The 27,800-nt window shown below is 40.6% G+C and overlaps 1 protein-coding gene across 1 annotated transcript in view; it reads right to left on the bottom strand.

Annotated features, from left to right (window-relative positions):
• The window catches only part of frem2b (FRAS1 related extracellular matrix 2b), a 51,442-nt gene extending 29,253 nt beyond the window's left edge, over positions 1 to 22,189 (bottom strand). The window contains exons 1-2 of the mRNA XM_046389626.1: positions 17,003 to 22,189; positions 15,897 to 15,986 (exon numbers count right to left, since the gene is read on the bottom strand). Of these exons, the coding sequence (XP_046245582.1) occupies positions 15,897 to 15,986; positions 17,003 to 22,013 (5,101 nt within the window). The 5' untranslated portion in view covers positions 22,014 to 22,189. The remainder of the gene's footprint in view (positions 1 to 15,896; positions 15,987 to 17,002) is intronic.
• Positions 22,190 to 27,800: the final 5,611 nt, after the last annotated feature.

Genomic DNA, 27,800 nt, shown 5'->3' with positions numbered 1-27,800 from the left:
GAAGACAGCTGCTGATATTCCTTGAACTTATAGATAGCAGTTCAGACCAAACTTCAGACTTGGTGATGTCAACAGCAAGCTGTAACTAGGACAAAAGACTGCAGAAACTGTGAAGTCAGAACAGAAATGAGTGGAGAAACTGCTCTGCTTTCTTGCTCCTGCAAAATTAACAAACCATTTGAATCATTTAGTTGTACACATTTCATGAAATTCTGAGGAACACAGAATATGAATATGTAATAGGGTTGTTTTTTGTTTGTTTGTTTTTTACTTCACCACAGTTGTGTACAACAGTGTTAATGAGTTCCTGACCATATTATGACTAAGAGCATTGTTTCCTTCACGGTTCATACTTTGTGAAGAATTCCCTTTAAATTTATAATCCACTAAATTATGTTTTCATTTGGTGAAACCTCTAATGCAAAGTGTGATAGTTTGAAGACAGGTGATTTTTATAATTGAATTTTTATAATTAACAGCTGCTGGCGTTCTTTTGTTGGTCTGCTCAGCCAAGTTCAAGCACGCTCTGGTAATGCCAAATAAGGTACTATTACTACAATAATAAGCAGTAATAATATACTGTATTATAATAAGGGACATGCACTGAATAAAGTACAGCAGAAAAAGCTGTCTGGTAAGTTAACGTGGTATTCATTTTGATATAAAATTCCAAGAAAGTTAAAGTCTAAAACCTCAAATGATGTGTGTACAGAGAACACAGCTTTAGGTTTTTGGTGCAACACAGTGTGCCAAAAGCAAAAAATATTGCAAATATAAATGATGCCTCTTTATTGTATCACAAAAGTGGTAATGGAGACTTGTAAAACTTGCTAATACAAGATATGTTATTACATTTTATACCTCATACATTCTTGAGGTCCACCACAGTGTAGGATTTTGCTTCCTGTGTGTTCCACATCTTTCTTCTGGAGACAGGCGACCTGTGTATGACAGGACCTCCCTACTCCATTTGGATTACAGCCAGCAGCATGGCACGCATGCTACTAGTAAACACTGCATGTGTGATATTTGAGTTGTAAAGGAGCCTCCACTGAGGTAATGGAAACAGAGAAGCTCTAAGCTATTCATCTGACTTCACAGGTTGGCAAAGACTTTGTAATAGTTCTAACGTGGCTGATACTCTTGATCTCAAACGTAATTCTAGAAAATGGAGAATAAAAATGCACCATCTCTTGATAATCAAACAGTCAGGCAGGGATGTTTTAAAATCGTTTATCAGTATGATTCATCCCAAGTACCTCATACATTTTAAAGCCAACATTAAATGGTGACGATTATGTTAAGCATAATTATTTACATGACACTGAAGAAATGGCCTACACATCGAGCTAAGCCTCAAAGAGGCAGTTTTCCCTTTCAGGATGAATCACGTTAGACTCCTGTGTGCCTTCAACAGTATTCACACACAAAGTGCCGCTATCAATTATTCATTCGTCATATCAAGCAACGTCTGAGAAGGATACGTCAAAAAGCAGCACTTTCAACGCTCACAAAAAAGGCTTTATTTTCACAAATTATACAAAAACCATCCCATCATGACATGAAAAAAATGCAGAGTTTAAGAGGTCTTAAAGTCCTGGTAAAGCTGAAGCGTGGCCTTCAGGGAGCTGGGGAGTGGAGGTGCTTGTTTCCAGAGAACCACTTCACTCCTCCAGATTTCTTTCCAATTAAGATAAGCAGGGGTTGGAGTAAGTCCACTTCAAAGAGGCCCCAAGGAAAACACCAGAGTTAATCTTTAACCAGCATTCGCAGCACTGAGACCGAATTTAGTGAACAATATCAGTATCTCTTACATTTAGGTCTTACATACATCATATGCAGTGAATGTATTGCTTAAGCTTCTCAAAGCAGGTGCATGAACTAGTTCTAGTTTGCGTCAAAATCCCATAGTTATAGCAAGAATCCTGAAAATTCCAGTGCTAAATCTAAATTCATTTACTGTATTAACTGAAGGCCTGCCTCACTGATGTCAAGTTTTTAGCACTTGTTGTGTAGCCTCTCTAAATAATAGTGTCAACAAACTGTCAACCTCTGCTGTTTTAACCACTTGATCATAAATAGCCTTGTACATGAACATTTTAACAAAAACCTCTTGTGTAGTCCATGTAGATGCACTTCTATACACAAGTTCTGTCCACTCACATAGAGGATGTGAGCTGAGGGACAGAAGCCTTTTGAAAGAGGCCAAAGAATGCCAGAGGCTCGTCTGTGCCAACTTAGTGCCCCTGTCTCCTCCCTGCATACATGCTGCAGACAGTCCTTATTTGGTCACCATCAAGCATCGTGGGGCCATGATGCCCGATGGACCCTTGTCTGTTCATTCAGCCAGTCAGACAGACAGGCGGCCCTTTGCCCACAATGCCAGCACCACACTGATTAGGGAGGATAAATTGGGACTAGCCAGTGAATCCTGTTGAATAGACACAATACATCTAAAAATACTTAACAATCATATACTGCAAATGGACTTTGTGTGCCAGCAGCCTGCATGAGCTGCAATCACTAATCTAATGAAATACCAAGCAACATACTATTGAGGCTGATGCACAGAGTGAATCACAAGGAATCCTTTCAGATGCTATTAAAACAGACCAAACGGGAGGACAAAGCCACAGGAACCTTGTATTAGAGTTTTTATTTCATAGTAAAAGCCTTAAATCTGAATACTGGCGAAATATAACTCCTTTCTACCATTAGCCCACATCTTAAAGGCTGCACTTATAGGAAACTAGAAGTTTTAGGGCAACAGTAATGTTCACCAGGAGTGGCTTAGGGACAACTCTATGACTGTTCTTGAGTGGCCCAGCCACTCAAGAACATCACGCAAACATCTCTGGGGAGAAATAATGATGGCTTTCAACTGATGTCCTCCATCCAACCTGACAGAGCCTTGAGAGGATCTGCAGTGAAGAATGGCAAAAAGTCCCCAACTGCAAGTGTGCAAAGCTTGTCTCATCATAAGCAATAAGTCTCAAGGCTGTAACTGCTGCTAAAGGTGCTTCAACTAATTCTGAGTTAATACTTTGTTAATGTGATAATGTATTTTTTCTTTTCAATACTTTTGTAAAAACTATTAAAATTTTGTTCCTATTTTCTCACTATGGGTGAGTGTAGCATTACAAGGGCAAAAATTTGATTAATTAAGCAATTTGCATAAGGCTGCAACACAATGAAATGTGTAAAAAGTGAACAGGTGTGAATACATTCTGAATTTAGTGGCAGTTTGAGCTTATTGAGTCAGTTAGCTCAGCCTTTCAATGCCAAGATAAAATGTGACTTTAAAGTGACTCACTGAATTATCTAGATACTGCATGTATTTGTTTCATATGCAGGAGCACAATTTTGGATACCCTGCATCAAGTGTAAATTTGTGCTTCATTTTCCCACGCTGCATTTGTTTACATGCATACAAAAGTGCTGGATCGGGAGTTTTTGCACCTGCACTGGGAGCAGCAAACATTTATGTAACAGATTTAAGAGTCTAGTTTAAGCCAATTCACTTAATATAATTACAAGTTTATAAAAGCCACTGAATCATTACAATATAGTGATGAGCGGCAGGTCAAACATTTTGATCCTTAGCTAAATATCACTCCCACAAAGATTAGGATTCATTTTTATGATTATATTCATGTTTCCAGGAAGATGACACGATGCCTGACCTTTCATTCAGGGCAACATTTCCCCTTGACTAACACCTAAGCCTGTGAAAATGTCTTGTAGGTTGAAAATTAATGGGTAGATCTCCATGACATTGTTAATCATGATACCTGGAGGATGGATGCTTTCCATGTACATCACTTGATGAGGTTTCCTCTGGCAACAGTGGCAGAAAAAAAGCTTAAAGCCCCACAAGCAGATATACTCTATGAGTACAAAACGGTCACTGTTTCATTCTATTTAAGATTATAATATTATAGAGTATGACTACAGCGGCCGTTAGTGAGTCTAGTTTTCTTTGTCTTGTTCATTTCAAATTCTGCTGTGGTAGAAGGATTGCATTTGACATTTTTAGTGCCTTGCTGCCTCCACGGTAACAAATGAGAGACAAAGTGGCCAGCTGACTTTACATTTAGGCTAGAGAATAATCAATTACAAATACTGTTCTGAAGAAAAACTATGATAAAGCATCGTGTTTGCAATGGAAAATTAACTCGTTCTATCATCACAACTTACATCAACTTTATTAACTGAGTCGTCTTTAAGTCCCACAATGTACCAGACCATGCCAGCATACTTTTCATCTCTCCAATTAAGGGAAAAGGGATATGATAATCCTGTTGAAGGAAAGAAAGCACATGGCAAAGGAGAGAGAGAGAGAGAGAGAGAGAGAGATATGGTCTAATCACCCTAAGCCTTGTATCAGCTGTAACGAGTTGGCCATGGCTTGAAAGATTTAGAACTGTTATGATTTCACAGGCCCTAATCCCTTTTCAACCGGTACAGCCTTTCAGGGAACTGGTCTGCCATAAATTCTCTCCGCAGGGTCCATTCTGGCCGCTGTCGCCTCTGTGTCCACTCTGACACAGTGGTCACTCCGAGGCGACATTTGAAGGGCCTGAAAGAAAGGCCAAAGGCACTTCTGAACAAAGCTGCTGGGTCAGGGAGCCATTCAAGGCTTAAAGCAAGCAAGGCTTTACTCTCAGCGGGGAGCGTTCTTTGAGATTAACATCTGAACCACAACTATAGAGGTGATTTAGTTCTCAGTGCGACATATTCTAAATTTGGAATACTAAGGCTGGAATTACTTTCTTGTTTTAAATTTTCGGTTCCCATATCACAAATAAACATTTGCTGAAGCTGTTTAGAAGTAGTTCAGAAATGCAGGTGTTTCACATCTCAGCTCAGAGATTTATACACGAAGTATTATCTTGTTATGTTGACAGTGAATTTCCGGTTGTAGAAATAGATTAGAAAAATCTTCCCTTTGTCCAATCTTACAATGCAAAACCTGACAATATGACTTACAACCTATTACTTCAACTGGTCTGAGTCAATACATAACAGAGATGGATGAATGCGCACAGAACCAGAGGAGCTCATGAGAGCAAGAGAATATTTTAAAAATGCTGCAGCATCCACATGAAGTCATTCAAAGTAAAGCACTTAACTCATTAGTTATTAGTGAGTTAAATGTTTCTTCTGTGGATCATAAAATTCACCTCAGAAAAATTCAAAATTCAATGTTGTCCTCCACAGTATGATGGACAGAAAGAAAGCTTTTAAGCAAAGCAGCAACCTTCATCTTATTCCCACACTGACTTTGACTCCAAACTGAAACAAACAAACAAAGGAGGCCCAACCTTGCCTATGTTGAAAGGCAGTGAGGAATTCCCAGAGCTCTTATTTTAGACCTTTGCAGCCCAGGAGACGAAGGTGTCAATGGCAAATACTGTACAATATGATAGTAGGGGACGGTCACGCCTGTCCTGGCAGTCTGCTTCACAGTGTAGCATCCTGATGCACTGCCACAAATGACGTCATCTGTCATCCATTACAGAACACACTCCACACAAAACCCACACCAGGGAGATTATTTTTCCATAGTAATTCAGGAACATTCAATATTATTCTGTGAAAAAATATCGGTCAAATAGTAAATATGCAAAAAAAGAGTCCCCTTTAGATATTTGCTGGGATCACTCACTTTTCTGTGCCTACATGCAAACATAAGCGGTGCTTAAGTGTAATCCTATTAGCCTCGCCTGGAAATATTAGTTGAAACAGAATCTTTCCAAACACCTTAAGGACTAACAAGTGACCAACTCTGGATGCACAGTTCTACAGAAGATCTACTCGGTCGCGGGTTGCTGATTTCCAACTAAAGGCATGGGGAGTCCGCAAGCACCCAAGGTCAGGTCTTATCCCTGATCTGGGCTACATCATTAAGGCTGGAAAAGAGACTGTTCAGACTTGGGTGGGCACAAGTTATTCAAAAGTATTTCCTTCTTTTTGGCTAAGCTATAATCACTAAAAAGATCATGATTCGTGTAAACTGAATTTGGAGCAAATCTTCAAGTCACTATTAAATGCATATGGTGTATGAGAATAATTTACCATATTAAGTACACTAAGCATTCAGCATCTTTTTGTTGTCTGGCCTCGTTCAGCAAAATGATGATTATTGCACTAGAAATGTTAAAAGTCTAATTCTACTGCATCTCTTTATAAGTAGTTAAATAAATCTGTTAGCTGACACTTAGTTTCGGAAACCACCCAAAAAGAGTTCTAAAAGTCATCGCTGAGGACTTTGTTCAATTGTGTAGGTGAGGTCAGACAAAGTATTCCTTGATTGCCTTTGAATGGCATTCCTGTCTGTCAAAGAGGATGCAGCCTCAAGTGTCTTAATTAACAGTCAGCCACACGGTTTAGAGAGCAAAAGCCTGAACTCTCAATAGCACGGGAAATGACAACAAAAGGCTAAATTAGCAGCTGCAGGGCTTTCCTCAGCATTCACAAGTAAAGGTCATTGTAGAGGTAAAATCAAGAGTTTCTCGCTCATTACCAGTCAATTATGTACAGTATGAACTCTCTGAAAGCCACAAGGCCAAAGTTGAAGTAGCTTTGGGAAATCTGTGACCTGCTAAAAAAAAGATAAAGATGCATAAGGGGAAACTGGCAAAATATATCTACAACCATTTAGACATTATATATGTATACATGAACTCATAAAAATACCTTTCTGAATAGTAAGTTGTAAGAGAATACCATGCTAGTTTCCTTCTGAGCTTATCTTGAAGGACACAGATTGTGCCACACACTTCCTGACTGAAGAGATGAGCTCATGGAGACAAAAATCTGTCTCTGTCATAGGAACTGAAAGGCTTGCATTGTTATAAGTGCAAGTGTTCAGTGTACCCCAACTTTCCAATGCTGCTGGTGACTGAACAGAAAAGAACAGAGGTAGTGAAATTACAAGGAGAAACAAGGGGAAGTGTGAAAATGAGAGAGAAAACAAAGCAACATAAGGATGCGGGATGAAGGGATTTGACAGAGAGAGGGGGACGTGCTTTTTCTTGACCCTTGAATGCGCACTGTTTGCTCTCTTGTCAGACCGAATAATGGTAGACTGTTTGCTGAAAGCAGCAGTGTGAGGCCAGAGAATATAAAACCCCATCCCAGTCCCACAGACTCATGATCTCCATACTAATAGAGCCGGGTGTTTGTCAAGGCTGTTCTCAGCCATTGGTTTCATATATAACAACATGTTTCGGCTGCATTTCACAGTTGTTACTTGCATATCCTCACATGTTAAAGACTTTTGTCTGAGAGGAAAAAGCTCCCTGAAAAGCTGAAATGGTGTTAAATAAATAAGTGCTAAATGACCCTTGGTTTTTGTTCATGACTGGTGAAAAGGAGCCTTCAAGTGGAACTGCACTAACCTGCATCTTCAAGATAAGCATTTCCTGCATTCATGAATAGAAGGCAGAAAATGTCTAAGGATTTAGTGTTGCTATTGTCACCTTCTTGTAATATTGGACTGAATATTTGTGCAGGGGAACAAACCAGGGGTTCAAAAATTCATAAAGGTATGTTAAAAGAAGATGGCTTCAAAAGATGCTTGCAGAATTTCATTTAGACACTGCAAGTGTTTTTCCCTGCATTAGAACCATGGCAAAGTGAACTTCTGGATGTCTTTGTTGGAGAATTTGAATTTTAGGTTGGAACGTTCTCAAAGAACGTTTGGTGCAAAGCCAGAGACACTTCTTTAGTTGCAAAGATGGATCTTGTGACTTTGCAGCGGCCATGCAAATGACATTCAGGAACTTATTTGTATGCAATAGCCAACTGTAATATAATATATCTGATGTTCTCACCATCACACACAGCAACATCAAGCATGGCTGAAAGGGAAAGCAATAAGGCTACCAGCTCCATGGTGGAGGAGTTAGACTTCAGTAGTATGCAAGTGGTTTGGTTATAAAAGATCATATGCACAAGAAACCACAGTAATATGTAAGAAATGCAAGGTTGTAATAACAAAAAAAGGCAATAAAACAAACTACAAAAAAAGTACAAGGGGAGCTCAACAGCTATTGTGAGTTCTAAACCACCTTTGCATTATCATCAAGAATATCATGATGGAAGAAATATCCAGAAAATTGTGACATTATTTTAGGGTCATATCACCGACCCCTAACGCCATTTGTCAAAGTTACTCTCTTGGCAGAGGATGTTGTTGTGACACAGGTTGAATGCTGCCATTGCTTTTCAACTGACTGAAGTTAGCATGAAACAGCAGTGCTGCTCAAAAGCTGAAGCTCATTATAAAATATAAATTAAAAAAAAAAAAAAAAGCCGCAAGAGGTGCACTCTCTGTCAGGCTGCCATTCAGAGACAATGGGTGTTCAAAGCAAAAAAAGACCCACGGCCTGCTGTAAAGAGTGCAACCCCTGGACCCCAAGGAATGGAATAAAGTAATAAAACATGATGAGTGCTATTTCACAGACACAGAAAACTATTAGACCTGAAGGTCGAAAGCTAAATGTCAAAGGAGGAGAATATGAGAGGCGTGCAGAAGTTGCACTGTTGCCTTCAGCTGTTTCTGTCACACTTTAACTCACACACTGAATGCCCTTTGAAAAATGATCAACTCTTTAGAAGGTAAGTAAAGTGCAAATTAAATCTGTTGGCTGATTATCCCAAAGGTGTCACAAGACTTAAACAGCACGAAACGCTCCCTTCCTGTAATGAAACACAACGTGCTCCTGCATATGACTTATGGACCAGTGACAACCTCTAAAATGCTACAAAACAATTTTATGGTGATTCTGGTCATTTCAGCAAATAACTTGGAGATTTAAGGAACTAAATGTAACCTCTGTACCACATTGCCCAGTTGTCTAAACCAGCAACCTCAACCTATGGCCTGTCTTTGTTTCTCTTTTCCCATTCATTTGCTAATATGTAACCCTTCACTCCAAGCCCATGTCCTGGAAGACCAAGATAAGCCCGGGTATGGTCTAGTTAATTTCAGCCAGCAAGACATTCCACAGCATTCTTTATGGCAGAAGGGTTGATCTGCACACTGCACCATTTCCCGGATTGCTCCAGACATTTTAACTTAACTTAAAATTTTTCAAATCTACATGCAGCAAAAAACAAGCAATCAAACAAATAAAGATTAGTCTATATTGTCTGTAGGCCAATTAAGTCTATGGTAAATATCAAAATAATTTCTATTCACAAGTAGATGAGGCTGCATACACACAGAGCTCACCTACTACATTAGAGCCCTCACAACTTGTCAACACAGGCTGTGAACTGTGCATCAGAACCTTCATGCTATCGCTACAGGCGACAGAAAGCCTTACCCCCTCCTATACTGGGACCAACAGAGCACTTCTATCTTTCATCTGCTCTGACTGCTCATCTCCTCTGACTGCTCTTCCCATTGCTCAGCCAGATGACTTCTCATATCCTGCCTATCAGGCTCCACTTATGGAGCATGTGGTGGTGAGACGGAGCTTGATCCATGCAGAGAATCCCCAAAGGGTTCCATACACACCATTTATGAGATGAGAGCCCTGTAACTCTCAAGACCCTTTCCAGCCTTGTTCATTGGGAATGCATAAAACGTTAACATTTCTCTAACAACATTTCTCTCTTCTGCATATATTTTCTTGGCACACTGAAATGCTGATGACATCAAAATGAAAGGAGCTGATGTTTTTCTTGGCCTACATAATAGCATTCTAATCAAAAGAGACAACAGCTTGAAATCAAAGACAAAGCAGTTATCAATTAAACCGTAGTTGATGCCCAGCATCTTGATGCAACATTTTAGCAGTGCCAGCTTCATTTCTGATTATACCAGGCAGCTGGTCCTGAGATGGATAGATGGTGGATGCTTTGTGTGTGCAACTGTCTGTGAGTATGTGTGTGAGTGAATGTCTGTGTATAAAAAGCGTGTATAAAGGCGGTGTACCCAGCATTGGCTCCAATCTTGAAACCCAGGCTCAGCTGGAGAGAGTTGTGACACCACAGCCTTAGCCCAGCTGTCAGAGACTTATCATGCAGAAGGGCTGAGAGGAGCATCTCTGGCCCACTGCTGGGACTCAGGGGCCAAAAACACATTAACCAGAGTGATTCTGCAAAATTGAACAAAAGCACCGCTACTGTGAAAAACAGGGATGTCACAGCAGTGACAGCACTAACTCTCAGTTCCATCTCTTTTCTTTGAATATCATATTTGTCAAAACACTCATTAAATCTTTTGATATGTTTTGGCCAAAAATCAAACAACACTCAAATGCAACGCTCCCAGGAGAGACTAACTTTAATTTTAATTTTTCATTACAGATGTGAAAAAATTCCAAAATGCTGAACAGTTTCGCTTTCCATTCCATTTTACACATTTCTTTTCTTCTCCTGTTGCCAGTGCTAGAGCATTACAGCTAAAATACAGGCATTCATTAGGTTTGCTGGGGTTTATGGGACTCTGGACTGTCAAAACACAAACCAGATAACACAAACCCCAGCCTGCAAGTTTTTTCCACAAAAGAAGGATTTTCTGCAAACTTAGTGCTTGAACAACCACAGTTCTGCTAGACTGATATCCTAAGGCAGGTATGACGACACATATCATCATCTAGGGAACAAGCCCGGGCCTGGGGTTTCTATACTTTTGGGAATTTGCCTTTGCTTTGTTAACCTTAGCTCCACATGCTTACTTTGGAGGCATTTTAAGACAGAGGAGGGTAATCATCAAGCAGGGTTTCCTTTCTGTTTTCCAAAGGGAAAATGAGGGCACATCACTGTGGAAGGATCTTAGAAGCATTACCTGTGTTTCACTCCAATTTCATGTAATATACACCAGAATTAAAAATACATAAGACATTGATGTTGCTCTTCTAAATCATCATAAATCATTAAAGGCCGCCTTCAGTCAACATCAAAGTTTTACCTTGTTAAGCACATATCTTGGGCAAAATAAGCAGTCAGCATCATGGCTGAGCATATCTGATTTGGACCTGAGAAACAGATTCAGACAGCCAGGGATTCATATGTAACATAAATAAGGAACCAATTCCATCAGCTTGCAAGGTCATACTATGGTGAAACAAGCGGAGAAGCCAGGTGTATTTATGTATTTTTACATGTATAATACATACATGTATGTATGTATTTTTTTTATAACAATTTTGAAAATTATGGCAGAGAATGGACATTTAATATGTCTTGCGTGTGCTGATGAAGAAAATAAGGACTAATGTTACTCGAAACATTTTGTCAGATTCACAACCTCTCATCAACATGCTTTGGCTTACTTGCCTTTTTAATCTTTTTGTAAAAGTCTGTTAGATCAAAATGAATGTTTCATCCCTTGAGTATAGGTTCTTGGTTAGCACTATCCAGATGTGCTTTGATTTTCGTCATCTCTGCTCTTTGCACACATATTAAAAGCAAATAAATTGGAGATAAACCTTGCAGTGTTGAATAGAGAAGACTGGATAATCAAAATTATGTCTCAAAGACATAATGGGCCAGTACGCCATGCACATCACTCTCCATCTAAAACAATTAGCCTAAATTCTCTCTGTAATTCAGTTTTTCATCCCCAAAGTGAAGCAGCTGTTACTCAGGAATAGCTCCTCTAATCAACTCCCAGATGTTTCCCACAAAACATTTTGCCATAACAGTAAAACGACAACCTAATATTTTATTAGCTGCAGCACAGATGGATGGTGAGGAAAACTTAACAACCTAAAATTTGTTAAAAACACAACTGGACCAGCTATGTAATTTGCTGAAGCTTACAGCATACTTTATGCATTATGATTCATGCTCCAGGTTCCAAGGACAGAGGAATGTTATACCACCCAGGAAAAGCATAGGGGAGACTGTTACATTAATAACAGGGTAGAAAGACACAGAGAAACTGCAGAGTCGTCACCATGCTGTGATGGGGATATTACAGCACACGCAATGTCCGTATTAACCTCACAACTGCATGTGAGTGCATGTCCCCCCTCACTTTTGTTGTGTTCTCGCATACTCTGGGGAGAAAGATAATCCCCACCCACCCACCCAACCTGGGATTAGACAGCAGGGCAAGACAAGGGAGATGGATTCAAGTATGCACTCAGTGTCACAAGCGATTACACACTGCTAACATGGAAGATGTGGAAGATCTACACGGCAGATGTTATTGCAGGCCAAAATGGTTCAGCGGACTTATGGAGGTACTGACAGTGACCTGAACTTATCTTGTTACATGAAGCAGAAATAACAAACAAAACATGCTTGTCAAGGTACATGCTGCAAACTTACAATAGAAACTGCAAAAAAATAAACATTCCTCTCCGTTTTAAGGGCTGCGATGGTAGAAAAAAAAATGTGCCAGTCAGGAATTAGCTCTGTGTTGTGTAGACTCATTCAACTACAAATCTGAATTATTGATTTTCATTCTCTATGCACTTTGCATACTAAGCAAATCTCAAATGGAAAACCCAAGAAACTTTTTAACACATTTTTATCAAGTGATCAGTTTGCTGCATCTTTGAAGCTCAGTTAAAGAAAAAGGGAGCTATAATGGCTGTAAAGAAAAAGCAAAAGCCACATCAATGTGTCTGTCAGTAGGAACATCCCTGATGCTGACTGACTGGTTAGAGGTAGACAGGGATTCAGCTTCACAAACAAATGCTTGGGAAGGCCAGGGCTTGTGTGTGCTCAGGTAAGCTCACCTGCAGGCACGCAAATACACAGGAGACAAGGGGAGAGATGTGAAGAGAGTCCAGTGAAACACAGCAATTAACTGACTTGACAGGAAATGACAGGAGCCACCCCTCAACTCCGCAACACATATACACACAAACACACACTGACAAACACTTTCTAAGTAATTAAAGAGGTTTTTGGCCCACCCTTCTGTTTTGAGATTGTGCTGTCCAGGTGTGATGTTTCTCCAAAACAGTAAACAGACACCCACAAATTAATTTGTGTAATTTCAGTCCTCTGTGATTATTCATTCAATAATCACTCTGACAAGCTTGACAAGTAGTAAGACACACAAGCAGCTCTGAGAAAATAAGCCCTGTTATCTCGTCTTTGACAAAGGCATGTTAAATACAACTATGACGGCACATGGTGGCAGCTTTATGAAATGACTAAGAAACAGGAGACAGAGGATAAAATGGCCCATCACTATAAAGTTATAACATATTACAAAGAATATGCAGTATGATTTTGAAGAGATTTCAGTATTATTTTGAAGTTTGTTCTATCCTCACAGAGTTAAAAGTTGCAATCACATGGAAGTACTTCTTATAATGTCACACATGCTGATTAAAAATGATAAGCAATTTGGTCTAATTGCCATGTAGTTATTTGTGGCAGAGAGCCCATCCATTAGTTTCTTACGCGAAACAGCAACTTCTCTTCAATTCTAAATTACATGAGCAGAATTGAGCAAGACAAAAATAAATAAATAAAAAATCATGAAGGGTGTATCAACCATTTTAGCAGTTCTTGTAAAATCACAAAAGTCTGCCTTCTTAAAGCAAAGAACACTATTGCAGCATAGGCTAGCCAGGTCAATATAGATTTAAATATGGACTTTGAACATTCCATTTAAAGTTTAAATGACACTTCAAGCTGCAGATGCCTCACTGCCAAGAGCTCAGCCCCTCTCAACTCAATCTAAGAGAGCCAAGACTGTCTGCTGTGCCATCTAACAGAGAAACTATGATCTCAGCTTCAGCAGCTAAAACAGCATTGTGGTCAGATGTCAGACTGTCATAAGTGTTTGGAATTGGGCATAATGAATGGCTTAGCACTCTCCATTCATTCTCCCATTGGGAAAAACATGCCAAGAGTAAATTAGTGCCCTGCCCTGTAATGAGTGCAGATTGTAAGTCACTTTATTTTTGGAATGACAATAGAGCCAGCAGAAATCCTTTAACAATCAGCTGTGTGGGGCACTGATCCCAGTACACCGAGCAGCGGCAACAGAAAACAGGCTGATTTCAGACCTGTCTATTAATATAGTATGTACTGTAAACACAGTGACCACCAATCAAAAATTCCTGCATATTATACATACAAATTCTGTTCAGTTCAAATTCAGTAATTAGCAGTCATACATAAACTGAGAGCAGTGCAGATTTTCATGGTTCATCACGGCTGTTGGCAAAAACTCCGGGACTCCAACTGAGCAGCTGCGTCATGAAAAGTAACTTTTCACCCTAAAATCAAATGCCAAATGCAGTTGGTAAATTTCCCAATGAACTTGAAGTGAGGAGGAGAATGTTTTCCACGGCTGAACATGACAGAGTGCAGCTGTGTGCCAGTGTACACTATTCAGCTCCTCCCCAACACGACTGTTCAAAGAGCTGGAGGCTCTGTCTGGGGATTTAGGGCAGCCACCAGCACAGCTTAAATCTTATTAAAAAATGTTCACTGAGTGCCTCACGAGCTGCAGTGCAGTGTGTGTTGAGTCCTTAAGGATGGGTCATGCAACAATACTTCATCAATTTGTCCAGCCATTTAGGTGCCACTATAAAGCACAATTCTCCTGACACAGAATAACATTTTAGAGATATGTGATGTGTCCGACTGTTGCAATTTTATGTTTTGTTTCACTTGAGCAGATAACTTTGATTGAGGACAGAATAAGACATATGCTGTCTTTAATCCTCTTGTCAAGTCTAATGATAATGTAAAAGACTGCAGGGAGGGCTGAAAAAAGAATAAGTAAATCCAATTGCAAAGTTCTGGAAGATAAACTACCACTACCAATGTTGGATACAAGTATGTCATCAAGCGTCAAACAAGCTAGAAAGAGAAAGAAAGTGATGGGCAAATAGAAGCCCAGAGAGATCCAAGACAAATAACCCAACAGAGACAATGACAAATGGACCATCTGAATCTCATTCAGCAGCAAACTCTGCATGGGCTAGGTACTTGCCAGCAACTCAGGTAAACCACTTTCATTCAGTAGCACCTTCTGGCAAGAACTCCCCTGCATTTTGTCATCACTCATTAGCACCCCAACTACCTGTTGGCATTGATGTTGACCTGTGTATTATTCAGCTGAAACCACATTAGTCCCCAGTCGAGAGATGAGAAAATGCACACGGGGGCCCACTGAGGTGCTTGTGGGAAAAGAGGCCCTCTGTTAGAGAGTTCCTTTGTGCTCACTCATCACGGCTGAAGGATAGCAAAAAAGGACACACTGTCAGGCACGCTGCTTCTGCTAATCGGCAACACCAGCACGATTGCTTCAAACCACTCACTGAGCCTGTGCCTGATTACATATCTACAGTGGAAGGAAGGTCTCCACTAATTGTTCTACTAATTACTTACTTGCTAAATCAATCATTACTTTCTAAATCAGGAGGCCCTTTCATGGAAGAAACAATGGGTGATCATGGATGAGGTGCTATAAGACTGAGCTTCCTGTGGTATACTGCACAGTAAGACTAAGATTATGTTCACAGAAAAGTTAATAAGCGTGGGAGCTCTGCCATTCACATTTTTTGGCAGACCTACTGGTTGACTGGAAATCAACAGAGCATGACATAAACAAAAGATGTCTGTAAATGGTATATTTTCCTTTGCTTCTTATTCACTGCTTTTTCTTGTTTACTTATGCTGAAACAAGAAACCGTGTGAAGCTATTGTTCTCTCGCATTTGTTCACACAGCTTTTCCTCAGTAATTCTGCTAAATTAGGCACATTATAAACACACAAGACTTTCTTTTCCTTTTTTAAAGAAATATAAGTTTCTTAAAGTTAAGTTTGACCCAACATTCAAACAAAATTCAACATTTCAGCCTCAAAAGTCAGCTTGACAAGGACTCATTTCAGCTGTAAAAGTGTGTCTACCAAATAAATATACATTCAAGAGGGCATGTTTAAATAAAGGAACTTACCATTGTCCTCAAGTGAGAAATGGAAGATGTCATTTGTAGCACTGCCGCCATCCTTCAGAACATAGCATATGTTCATGTCATCAATATCAGCTGAAAAATATACAAAAAAATGCACAAATATTCATGATATAAATGTTTACATTTGTTATTTGGTTAAAATAACAAGTGGGGAAGTGCTCTATGGTTAATTTGCTCCTGACAGACCTTTTGTCAATAACTACTCCTCAGCCCTGCTATATGAAGCAGGTTGAGGCTCTGTGACGAAATGTGCATGCTGCATAGTGTCAGGGGAATCTAAAATGAGAAACTGTCTCGTAACATGGGATGTTTATCTCTACATAAAGAATGGCTTGATTGTTGAGGCTCCATCACAGCCGTATGTTTGCCTTCCTGATAGTATGATGCTAGAGGTTCTTTATAGCCCTGGATCTGAATGATTTTGAAGTTTACAGCCCTTGCTATCTTCAGTGTTTGATGTCAAAACATTTCCCTTCAAAGGGACTGATGCATAAAAATGCATAGCCACAGTTTTCAAATGCCCAGGAGATTTCTTTATTTACTATCTGTTTACTCTTGTGAGAACTGTTGAAATATTGAAAGGGCCTCTTGAGGAGAGCATCTTACAGTGACTCAGTAAATAAAAGCAGGGAATACATGGATATTGACTGTACTCTAACTCTGCTACCCCGATACCCTGCACCTGTTATGTGTCATAATATCTGTAAACCACTTGTCTTCTGTTAGAAATTATGACTCTGATTAATGTGCAAATCAGAACCAGCTCTCCCCCAAAGCAAAATACATTAGGCACTATTTAAAAAATGCACTCCAACAGTGAGATCTGGTCAGCCTGAGGTACTGGCATACTTCATCTCTATAAGCTTCAGTTTCCAGTTTCTTTACTGAAAACAAATACATTTATATTCAAACTCAGCATTTTTCAGGCATCGTGGGGACCACATTTGGCAGGGTGAATAAATGTAAAGTGAGTTTGAAAGTGGGCTCAAGAGAATTAAAAACCGTCTTCAATGTGAGCCTTTGCAGTACACTTAAATCTAATGGAACGTCACGGATATGCAAAGCCATTTAAAATGCAGCTCTCTTACCTTGTGTGAAGGTGGTGATAGTGGCATTTCCTTTGCCAAGGTTGATCAGGTACCCGTGCTCTGGGACAACAGTAATCCTAAAGGTCACAGAATCCTGAATGCTGTCTCTGTCTTCTGCTTTAAGAGTCTTACTGGTGATCACAAACCCCAAGTGACCAGTCTCAAGAAGCCGCAATGTTGGGGCACCCTTGTTCACCACAATCTGAGGTACCCCATTATCTACCGAGAGGATGGTAATCTTCATCACTTGAGGCTTTCGAGTCTCAAATACTGTGTCAGGGAAGATGTAGAAGTCTGTGTGAGTGCCATCAGTGACAGTGAAGGAGAAGCTGTCCTCCACACTCTCTGTGCCATCATGCTTGTAGCTGATCATGTTCTCATTCAGGTCCTGCTTCGTGAAAGAGGTGACAGACTGGGTGTTGTTAAAGAGCAGGAGACCATGAACTGGGATTTGAGTGACTGTGAACTTCAAGAGGCGGTCAACGGTGTCTCTGTCCTCCACTGTAAGCTCAAAAGGCGTAATGAGTTTGTTTTCTCCCTCGGTCACCACCAGGCTGTGTATTGTCACGACAGGCTTTTTATTGTCCACATCACTGATGGAAATGCGGAAAGTGCGGAACACAGGGTTGTAGCCATCTGTCACTTCAAATTCAAAGCTATCCATTTTCACCTCATCGTCAGCAGTGTGGATGTAGTAGATTTTGTTGCCAGCCAGTTGAAGCTGTGTGAAGGATGAGATTGGCATCCCAGGTGTGTCTGTGCACTCCAGGTGTCCTCTCATTGGAGCTCTGGTGATTGTGAAAACCAAGTTTTCGTCTGGGCTGTTAAGGTCACTGGTGCTAAGCAGGTCTGTTGTCAGAGTAACCCTGCCACCCTCCTTAAGGGAAACACCTTTATTGATGACATCCGGAAAAACCATGTCAATGCCACCCACTGTGACATAGAAGTATCTGTCGATCAGAGGGTTGATGCCATCTGTCACATCAAATTTGATAAGGTCACGAATCCCCTCTTGCCCGTTATGGATGTACACAATCAAACCCTGATCCACTTCATTCTGTGTAAAGTTCATTCCAACTGTGATATTCTGCAAAGTCCCTGAAGGAGTTGTCCTCTGTAGATACCCCTGACCAGGCCCATAGCGAATAATATAAGTTAGCGTGCTGTCCTCAGAGTCCAGATCAGTAGCTTTTAAAACGTTATTGTTTATGACTTTCACGTCACCTATCTCAATTTCAAGGCCATCATTGATTGCCATCCTTGGGGTCTCATCGTCCACAGGGATAATCATAACTATTACCGTTTTTTCTACACTGAACTTTCCATCTGTGAGAACAATATCAAAGCTGTCCTCTGTGGTCTCTGAGTCATCATGCTCATACACAATGCTGGAGGCCTCCCTGATCTGATCCAAGGTGAAGTTAGATACAGAGACAGTGCCGGTAGTGAGCTGATTGAGAATAAATCCATGCATGGGGGGTTTGGTGATAATGAATGTGAGCTGATCAGAGGGGATATCTGCATCAGCACCATTCAGAATGGGAGTGTCAATGACTATGTTCATGCCCTCCATAACCACAAACTCTCTCATGTAAATCTCAGGCTTTTCATCATTAGAGGGGATTACGGAGATAGGGAAAAAGTGCCTTTCAGAGAAATTGATGCCATCAGAGCATCTGAACGTAAACCTGTCTTCCACTGGCTCAACTCCTTTGTGAATGCTTTGAACATAGTAAATGTGATTCTGTCTGATGTCCTTGATGGTGAAAGCACTAATAGCTGTCCCAGACCTGGATTTTTCTGAGCCTGGAGCTGGGGAGATATTTTCCACATACCCTGAAGTTGGCTGTACAATAATTGTACAGAGGAGGTCATCATTGGGGGTGTCGACATCATTTGTGCTTATATGAAGAATCTGTATTACATTCTTCTCTCCCTCAACAACAGTGAACTGTGGCCCCACGAATACTTCTGGAGCCTGGCTGTCCAGGGGAAGAATAGTTACATGAACCCTGACACCTGTGATCTTATTTCCACCAACAGTCCACTCATCAGACATGTCTGTCAAAGTGAGATTGAAAGAGTCTTCCTTTGTGGCCAAGCCTATTTCCCCACTAGTATGAGCATAGACCACAAATCCGTTAATGATATCAGCTTGGGTGAATGTGCCGGACGGGACACCTTTCACCAGAATTTCACCTAATGATGGCGGGTCCTCCACAATGAAGGTCAAACGAAGGTCATCTGTGTCCTCATCTCTTCCCTGTATGACATTGCTTGTGATTTCTGTTGCTCCATTTTCCAATACATCTATATATGAGCCAATTGTACCAGCTGGGAGACTGATAGTAGGAGTTTCATCATCAATTGGTTTCACACTAATCCTTATATTAATTGGGACAATATGGACTCCATCACTGACGTCTATTTGTATCAAATCAACTGTGGATTCATCCCCATTATGGATATAAGAAATTCTGCCATTTCCAATATCCTCTAGGCCGAATGTGTCTCCTTTTGTCATGTCAGAGAATGAAAACTGCATCTGGCCATGCAGTGGAGGCTGAGTAACAGTGAAGGATATCTGTTTGCGGTCTGTGTCTGTGTCTGAGGTGTCCAATTCGGTGCTTGTAATGATATGTGTGCCGCGTTCAAGCACAGTGAATCCAGAGTTGGTTATTTCAGGTGGCTTGTTGTCCACAGGCTTTAAAAATATGGTGAAAACTCCCTCTACACTATTTCCAGAAACATCCTCCACAGTGTACCTAAATTGCACAACATGAGTGGTAATTCCAAGCTCAAGATCAGGCGGTTTGTAGGCTATTTTATGGTGGTTAATTTGTGCCTGAGTGAAAGTTGTGACTTCAGTGTTTGGCCTCTCAGTTAATACCAGAGCTCCCAAGACAATAGGGCTATTCTCATCTGTATCTGTCGGTGGCTGGATGATTGTGTATTTGAGATCTCGATCCTCTGAGTCCAGATCAGTATAACGGAGGAATTTCTTTCGGAAATAAGTAAGCTGATATTCGTGCACAGTCATTTGGAGAGTCGTGCCAGGGTACAGTTCAGGTGGGATGTCATCCACGGGGAGAATTTTGATTATAAATGAGCTCTCACCTGATTGGTTTGGTGGGTCATTGTCATCTTGGACTCTAAACAAAAACTGATCCATGACTGTGCTGGTGCTGTGAGGCCCAATATGCTTGTAAAAGAGTTTGCCATCAGTAATATCCTGCTGTAGCCATTCGGTTACTACTTTCTCATACAATTCATCCTCTGTATTAAATTTCCAGGTTGATGGGTCCTCTGGGGCCTCTGACTGACGCAGCAACACCTGCCCAATTGTGGAAAAGGGAGGCAATATTGTGAATTTTATCGAAGAATCCTCTGAGTCGATGTCTGCTGCACTGAGCATAAGTGATGAGATTGGCATCATTTGGTTTTTGAATAAAACCAAGCCAGTGTTGGCGTTGATTATTGGGGGCTCATCATCGGTTGGCACAACAGTGATGGGAAACAGAAACTCCACCTCATTTGTGCCATCTGTCATTCTGAAAATAATATTATCACTGTATGTGTCACTGCCATCATGTTGATAAATGACAACTCCAGCATCAAGGTCACCCGGGGTGAAAAATTTCCTTCTTGAGCCCAGAACAGTTAATTCTCCATGCCTCAGCCCATCAATAACAGTGATTTTGACTTCGTTTAAATTGTCCTCATCGCTGATTTCCAGATTCTGTGAACTGGACAAAGGCCTGGACTGTCCCTCATACAGTAACTGGCCAGTATTCCTAGTCACAACAGGGGCCAATGTGTTCATAGGCTTAACAACAATCATGAAAGCAAAAGGGTCTGACACAGCCCCTTCTGTGTCCACAACCTCAAACTCAATCTGGAAAATCCGCTCAGTGTCTGAATCCACAGCAGGGGGTTTGTAAGCGATTTTCAAGTCTTTGAGGTCTCCTTGGTAAAATGAGGTTATTGGTAAATTCCTATCATCTGTGCTCACTATGTAGCCCTCCTCAAAGGACAGGGAGGATGTGATGTTGAAAATTAATTCGTCGGGATTAGACTCAACATCTTCTGCAGCCAGCATATCCGTGGTTATCGCTGTCATTACAAACTGGTCTACTTCCATCATCATCATTGCAACAAAGCTGGGTTTGGGAGCTGTGTTCTCCTCTCCTTCCTTGATCCTCACCAAAATTTGGAAAAATTCCTGCTTGAGCAAATTGCCTTCCTTATCATGCAACTCCACAAGCATCGGAATGTAATCTCTGTTTGGTGACTTCAGAGCAAAAGTGTGCTGATAACGAATATTCATTTTAATAAATTCATCACAGTCCACCATTGTTCCAAGGCTGTCCTCATCCACAAGTTTTCCATACCTGGGCAGCATGCTGCCACTAGAGAGAGGGGCTATTTTGCATTGTTGTGCGCTGTTATCATAGGTGAATTCTAAAATTCTTCTGTCGATGGGGTTACTCGTACCGAGCAGTTTCTCAACAGTGAGTGGCATATTTTTGGTTAGCACTTCCAGCTGTGTGAAAATAACTTCAACTTCCATCATAAAAGGTATTATAATGGTATCCGTTTGGGTGTCATACCTGAGTTGTAATCTCACTCTGTCCCTCGGAGGACTCCTAGAGCCAAAGTGAGAATACTTCACGTCGTTAGGGCCAAATTCACACGGAAACTTCTTCGGAGACAGGTGTCCGGGCCTTTGAGACAACGGGTCATTATCCAGGACTGTTATGCTGCATGTATCACCGGGCTGAACTTGGATAACCAAATCGTTTATGGGATCAATGAACACTGATCTCCCGAAAGGCACGCGGATCCCATTATTGGCGACCAATATCGTGTCCTCTGACAGCTCGGACCTCAAGGCGTATGATAATCCATAGCTGTTATAAACCTGCGCAACTGCATCACCTGTCAGAATCACGGCAAGCAGAATCAAAGCAGCGCCAGTCCCGTGCAGATGCGGGGGAATAATCCAAGCCATTTGTAGTGTGGAACCGCAGAGAACGCACGGTGAACTTTGCGCATACACCCTCGTAAACTAAGTATGGCGGTTAAAGTTGCGGGAATATCAAATCAGAGTTGGATAATATCACGCATCTATGGGCACCAAGGTGCACCATTCTCTCACAGCAGCAGCACACTGATAACCTAAACTTCATACTCCTGCTTTGCCGGAGTAAGTAGAGTTACGCCCTCCTTTCAGCCGATTGGTTAACATATCCGCTGGAATGCGTTTATCAGGTTTTAAATGGACGTGGCTTGTGTCATTCTGGGTAGACAAAAAGATGCCGCGTGGGCAGGACTTCATCGGGTTGAATAAGGTAAGAAAAACGAACGGATAAGGTGATATTTGGGCATAAGGCGGTATTTATAGCCTGTGCTGTGAAATGGAATTGAAAAGTGCGAATCGCGTGACTTGATTTTACACACCTAAAGCAGACCAAATCCTCATGCCAGATGTTGTTCTAAAATTATCCATAGGTGTCCCCTAAAAACTGTTCAATATCTTCCACACTAGTTCTAAGCAAATAAGGGAGATCAATCAGAAGTACAGCAGCCAAAGAGTCTTCACTAGTATCTGAGTGGAGAAAAGCTTTGTCTCCCTCTCGTGGTTTGCGCTGCTGAGGATAATCTCACAGCCCTCGTCGCCAGGAGACATCTCACCTTAGCTTCGAAGTTATGCATATTTCCACATTTGTCCTAAAGAAAACCAGGTCTGTTGTGGCATTTCCAGGTGAAACAGGATCTGTTGGACAAGGATAAAGTGTCTTTATGTTTAGCTTGGTGAATGAGTGACAATGTGAATGTGTGAATGAGTGTACAGTGCCTGCAGACATATACAACAGAGCTGATGGAGAGTAAGCACTGCAGGAAAGTGAGTATGTTTACTGTCATAAAATATAGCCAATCCATGCAGCCACAGTACAGCTTTCACCCTGCCAAATAGCCCACAATTCACCCTTAAAGCATGAGTTAAAAGTTCTATTTGGTAGAGTCATCCAGTGACATTGCCCTGTTCCCTGCTGTCATTCCCTGTCATCACATAGGTCCTCCATGTGTCAGACACCTCCCACAACAGATCATTCTTCCCCAACTCCTGACAAGCCCAGTCATGATCCAGCCTCTCTCTGCTGCTACTCGTCTGGAGAGCCAGTGTTGATTAAGAGGACACCCACGCAGACATTGTGCAGCACAGCAAAGCAGGTCAAAACGACTCAATTAGATTTAAAGTAGGCTTGATTTTGACACAGTGAGCACCACTGCATATCCAGATAAGGATCACAGACATTTTAGAATAGATTAAGATATATTTCTATGGGGGAGTCTAACAATGCTGGATGAAACCATGCAAAATTGTCGAAGGTCTGATTGTTAAAATATTTGTAAATTGAAAAAAAAAACACTCTAATTTCTGTGTGGTATTCATTGTAGGCAGCTACAGGAGCAGCTGTTCTGTATGTTTGATTTACCCAACAGCCTGTGCTCCCCTGCCAATGTGTGGTATAGCTATAGTCCTATATTGCCTGGAAGAATCTGACTTCAGTTGTGCTCAGTCCCCCCTGATCCCTCTGAGATGATTTTCATTCCATCCACAAAGTTGTCCGGGCAGCCATTGTGTCTGCACCTGCCTATTGTTGCACATTAATAACATACAAACCATCTCACAGCTGGCATGTGTTGAAATCGGTACACAGTAGCTGCCATAACAAACTGTTCAGTTGAGTTGCACTGGACACTGTTGACAGGGTCCAATTATAAATATAGCCAAGCAAACTGTGAGGCAAAGCCCCCAGGCCTTGACAGCTCCTAGTTACAAGAGAAAATGAAAAAGAAGATGAATAGAACTTTCTGACAGCGGCGATAGCAGAGAGGGAATTGGATCATACCCAAACCTTCAGGCTTATTTTTGAGGCGAGGGGAAGTTTGATGATATTCTGTCATATCACATTTAAATCAAATTTATTGTAAATGACCAATCCTTCTAGAAAGATAGAACTGTCAGTCTGTAAAGGAAGAGAGGGTTCCAAACGGACTCCTGATGTGCAGGTGCTTTATTGTAAATGGTGCAGCTGGGGTCTGGCCTGAAATACTGCAGATCAGTTCACTTTAGTATGTACCACTTATTCCACCTCTAAATATTTATGAGAATAACAGTAGGTGATTTTGGGTTGCTCATTCATTTAGAGTTTTGCCAGTGCTGAACACAACAAAACGTAAAACTACAAAATACTCAAAGCTGTTTGTTCACCAGCTCATCTAGCTTTTCTTTTGTGGCTGTTAACATCCATAATCTTGGTTTGTTTTGTTTCTTGATGGTTCCACGCGCCATCCAAAGATACCAACTTTCTACAAGAATACAATAAAACCATATTTATGTTAGATGCATCTATAATTTAAAAATCTTCTGTTTTGCGCGTCGTTTACAGCAGGGCTTACTTTCAGTTTCCTCTCAGCTGAATGTCCACACACACACACGCACACACACACAGAGGTGACATCATTGAGTCAACCTGATACATGGATAACACTGCAGGATTAATTGAATCTGCAGCCAAACAAACTCTTAACAATCATCATTGTTTTGTTCTTATGTGTTCATACTGTCTTCATTATAATAACAATTACTACCGATTATTGCTCTGCATGCTTGTATCACATCACAGTATCTTATCTTACCTAGTGTGACTATGGCACTGCACTGTAGAACCTTGGCTGGAAAATAGCCCAAACGGTCCGTTTGTGTGCTGAATAAACCAATACAGACCATTGTTGATATAAGATGTAATTTCTGCAAAGCTACGCAATCAATTTTGTTATTACTGATACTATCACGGTTTGTTATGCGCATTGTGTTAACAGGGTCAGTATGCTTGATAATTGTCTGCCTCAGCGTCACCCCACTGTTTACCTCAGTGTTGCTAAAGTGATTCCATTCCAACAACTGCTTGGACTTATCAGGATTATTTCTGTTGGTGGTTATTCCCTCGAGACAATACAACCCTGGCCTCACTGATCTCATCAAGGCTATTTTAGTTCATTACGTCTCTGTCAGGGACAATTCTTTTGATTACTGAAGCTGGAATGGTGGCAGCAGGTAATCTAAAGTCCTTTCCTAGAAAAGTAAATTGTGTAAACCATAGAAACACAATGCACAGCCAGTCGGCAGCCAAATCCATCTTCCCAAGTTTATTTTACTCCTGGGATTCTACAGAACTAAAAAGGCAGCAGAACCAGTCAAGTTTAATCATATTCTTTATTTGCGCTCCTAAATCCCCCCAGGTGTGTGTGGACCTGTGTATTAAGACTATAACATATGGCCAAAGCAATCATCCTGCTTACAAAACAAGTGAAGTTAGGTTTATTTTCAGCATGCATATAACAAATAGGTTGTTGTGCTTTGCAAAAAACCAGCCAGATGAAAATAAATGAAATTCAAGGGCCAGCAAAACAAGAGAAAGAACAATGTCTAATAATGAGGACACAAATATATATATGCGTGTGTGTTCATTTGTATGGGCAAAATGTAGCAATATGTTAAGACTGTCGGGACACGTTATGTTGACCTTCACTTAATGCAGAGCATGAACTTAAAATCTAGTGGTTTGTCTGCATAATGCATGAGCAAAACCGCAGAATGGAATGGAGAGTTGCGATAATATGACTGAGGTATGAGTTTGAGTTTGTTTACAGATTATGAATCTTGTCTTATTGTTAACAAAGGTGTATAAATTCTGTAATGCACAAAAGAAAAGACTTTATTAATATGTGTTTTAGTCGTAGTTGAATAGTGTCATTGTGAGGTGATAATCCATTGATAAATTTAGGTTTTTATCATGCTGACCAATGGGCTTTAGTTCAATATATCTGTATAGATAGATAGATTGATAGACAGATATACATGTAGATACACTGTAAGAATTAAAAACTGTGAACTCAAAAATTTCTTGCAGTTTGGCGGTAACAGGAAAAATACAGAACTAGGACTGTAGTTTCTGTGTAACGTGTTATTTGTGATTTGTTTGTACAATGTGGTAAAAGTATACAATTATATTTTTTTTCTATTTGCTAATAACAATGTAACATAAAAATATAGGAAAACAAAAAATAGGCATCAAATGGTTGTGGTGTAAAATAGTTTTGACGAGATGTAGTTTTGATGCTACTAAAGATATATTTTGTCTAGATCAGATGGTTGTTTCCCAAGTGTGTTCAACTTTATAAAATATTATAAAATTTATCGTTTAACATGCATCCAGTGTCTGCCACAGCAGCCTACAAAAAAGTGGCATAAGACACAGTCACTCTGGGCTGGTAGCAAATCAAGGTTTCTGTCTGTGTTAGCAGTTAATTGCTTGATTTTGTTGCACTCTTGTTGTTATGTTAAGATTTTAATGAATGGTGGCATGTAATGCTGTGCCTAAAAGCCTCTAACAGTGCAAAAGCAATTGTAGGGACACCAGGGCTCTCTCAAAACTGCCTTCATTATATTCCAACTAACCTAACTGATGTAGTGGCAGTTAAGGACACAAGTAAAGGCCAGCCAGCAGACATTTAACCATTCATCCGTAATTGAAAACTGTATTTGTGACTTCAGGCTTTTATATGTTATTAAAAACAAAAAATCTCGGGCTTCCTGTGGTGGTGTGGTCACCTACAGGTCAAAGGTTACATCATTTAATCGGATTGCTGCCAGATACCCTGCAGGCCTTCCTTCTCCTGATGAGTTTTAAAGCTGAAAGGCACTTAACATGTATGCCCACCCCATGGGGTGAACTCATTTATACTGCACAAAACGAAGTAGAAATGAGAATTCACCTGGCGAGCGTTACTGCGTGACATCGGCATGTTGTCACATCATCAGCAGAAAAATGCAACTGAGATTTTTTCTGATGTGATTAACAAGTCCAAATTGCACAACACCTTCTGCATTGAGAGGAAATTGCTTTTTATAAAAAAAAAGCCCAAAAAACAAACAAAAAAACTCGATAAGCAAAAAAACAAAAGTAGTGCAATAAAAACAATGCAATTTTATGTGTGTTGTGGAAATTTCAGCCATTCCTCTTTGCTGTAATTTGTCCTCCGCAGCATGTTTGAGGTTCCAGTTTTTGCTGAGCTGAATGCATTCTCCTTCTGCTCTGTTTGATCTAAAGTTGGGGACTAAGTCAGCAACAATATCATCTAGATGAAACAGAGTGCATTCACTAGACACTCGTGAAAAAGCTGCACACACTGCACATGTGGGGACAGTAATGCTTTCCTTTGGACTGTGTTTCACTATTATCATTGTTATTATCGAGATTTATTTTTTAGAAAAAGAACCAAGTACGTTTTGTTAGATTTGCTCTGACATGATGAAATTTACTGCATCCATTTGACAGCTTCTATGTGGGTGCCTATTGTTCCAATATTCTCGGGAATGTCTCAGATATTCCCCCTGCCAAGCTGTAATTGACTTAATCTTTCCATTAGCCCCGAGTCGCCAAAGTCAGCTGTCATCTGTTAGAGTTAACTGTTGTAACAAGGTGCTTTTTATGCTTCCTGATGGATGAGAGTTTTAGCTGAGACTTAGGGGGTGATTTTTAACCCTGTACCTCATCGCTGCACACAATTACACATGCATGAGTACCACACACGTACATGCACTCACACACACACATCTCCCCTGCTGACAGCTCTAATAAGCACCAGCACACAAACTGACAAACTCTTGCTCATTTTCGTCAGCTGATGGGGTGTTGCTGATCTTATTGAGTTTGGTAAATACCCC

Source organism: Scatophagus argus, chromosome 5 (assembly GCF_020382885.2).
Source record: "Scatophagus argus isolate fScaArg1 chromosome 5, fScaArg1.pri, whole genome shotgun sequence".
Taxonomy (NCBI): Eukaryota; Metazoa; Chordata; class Actinopteri; family Scatophagidae; genus Scatophagus; species Scatophagus argus.
This window is presented reverse-complemented; position numbering and strand designations above follow the sequence as displayed.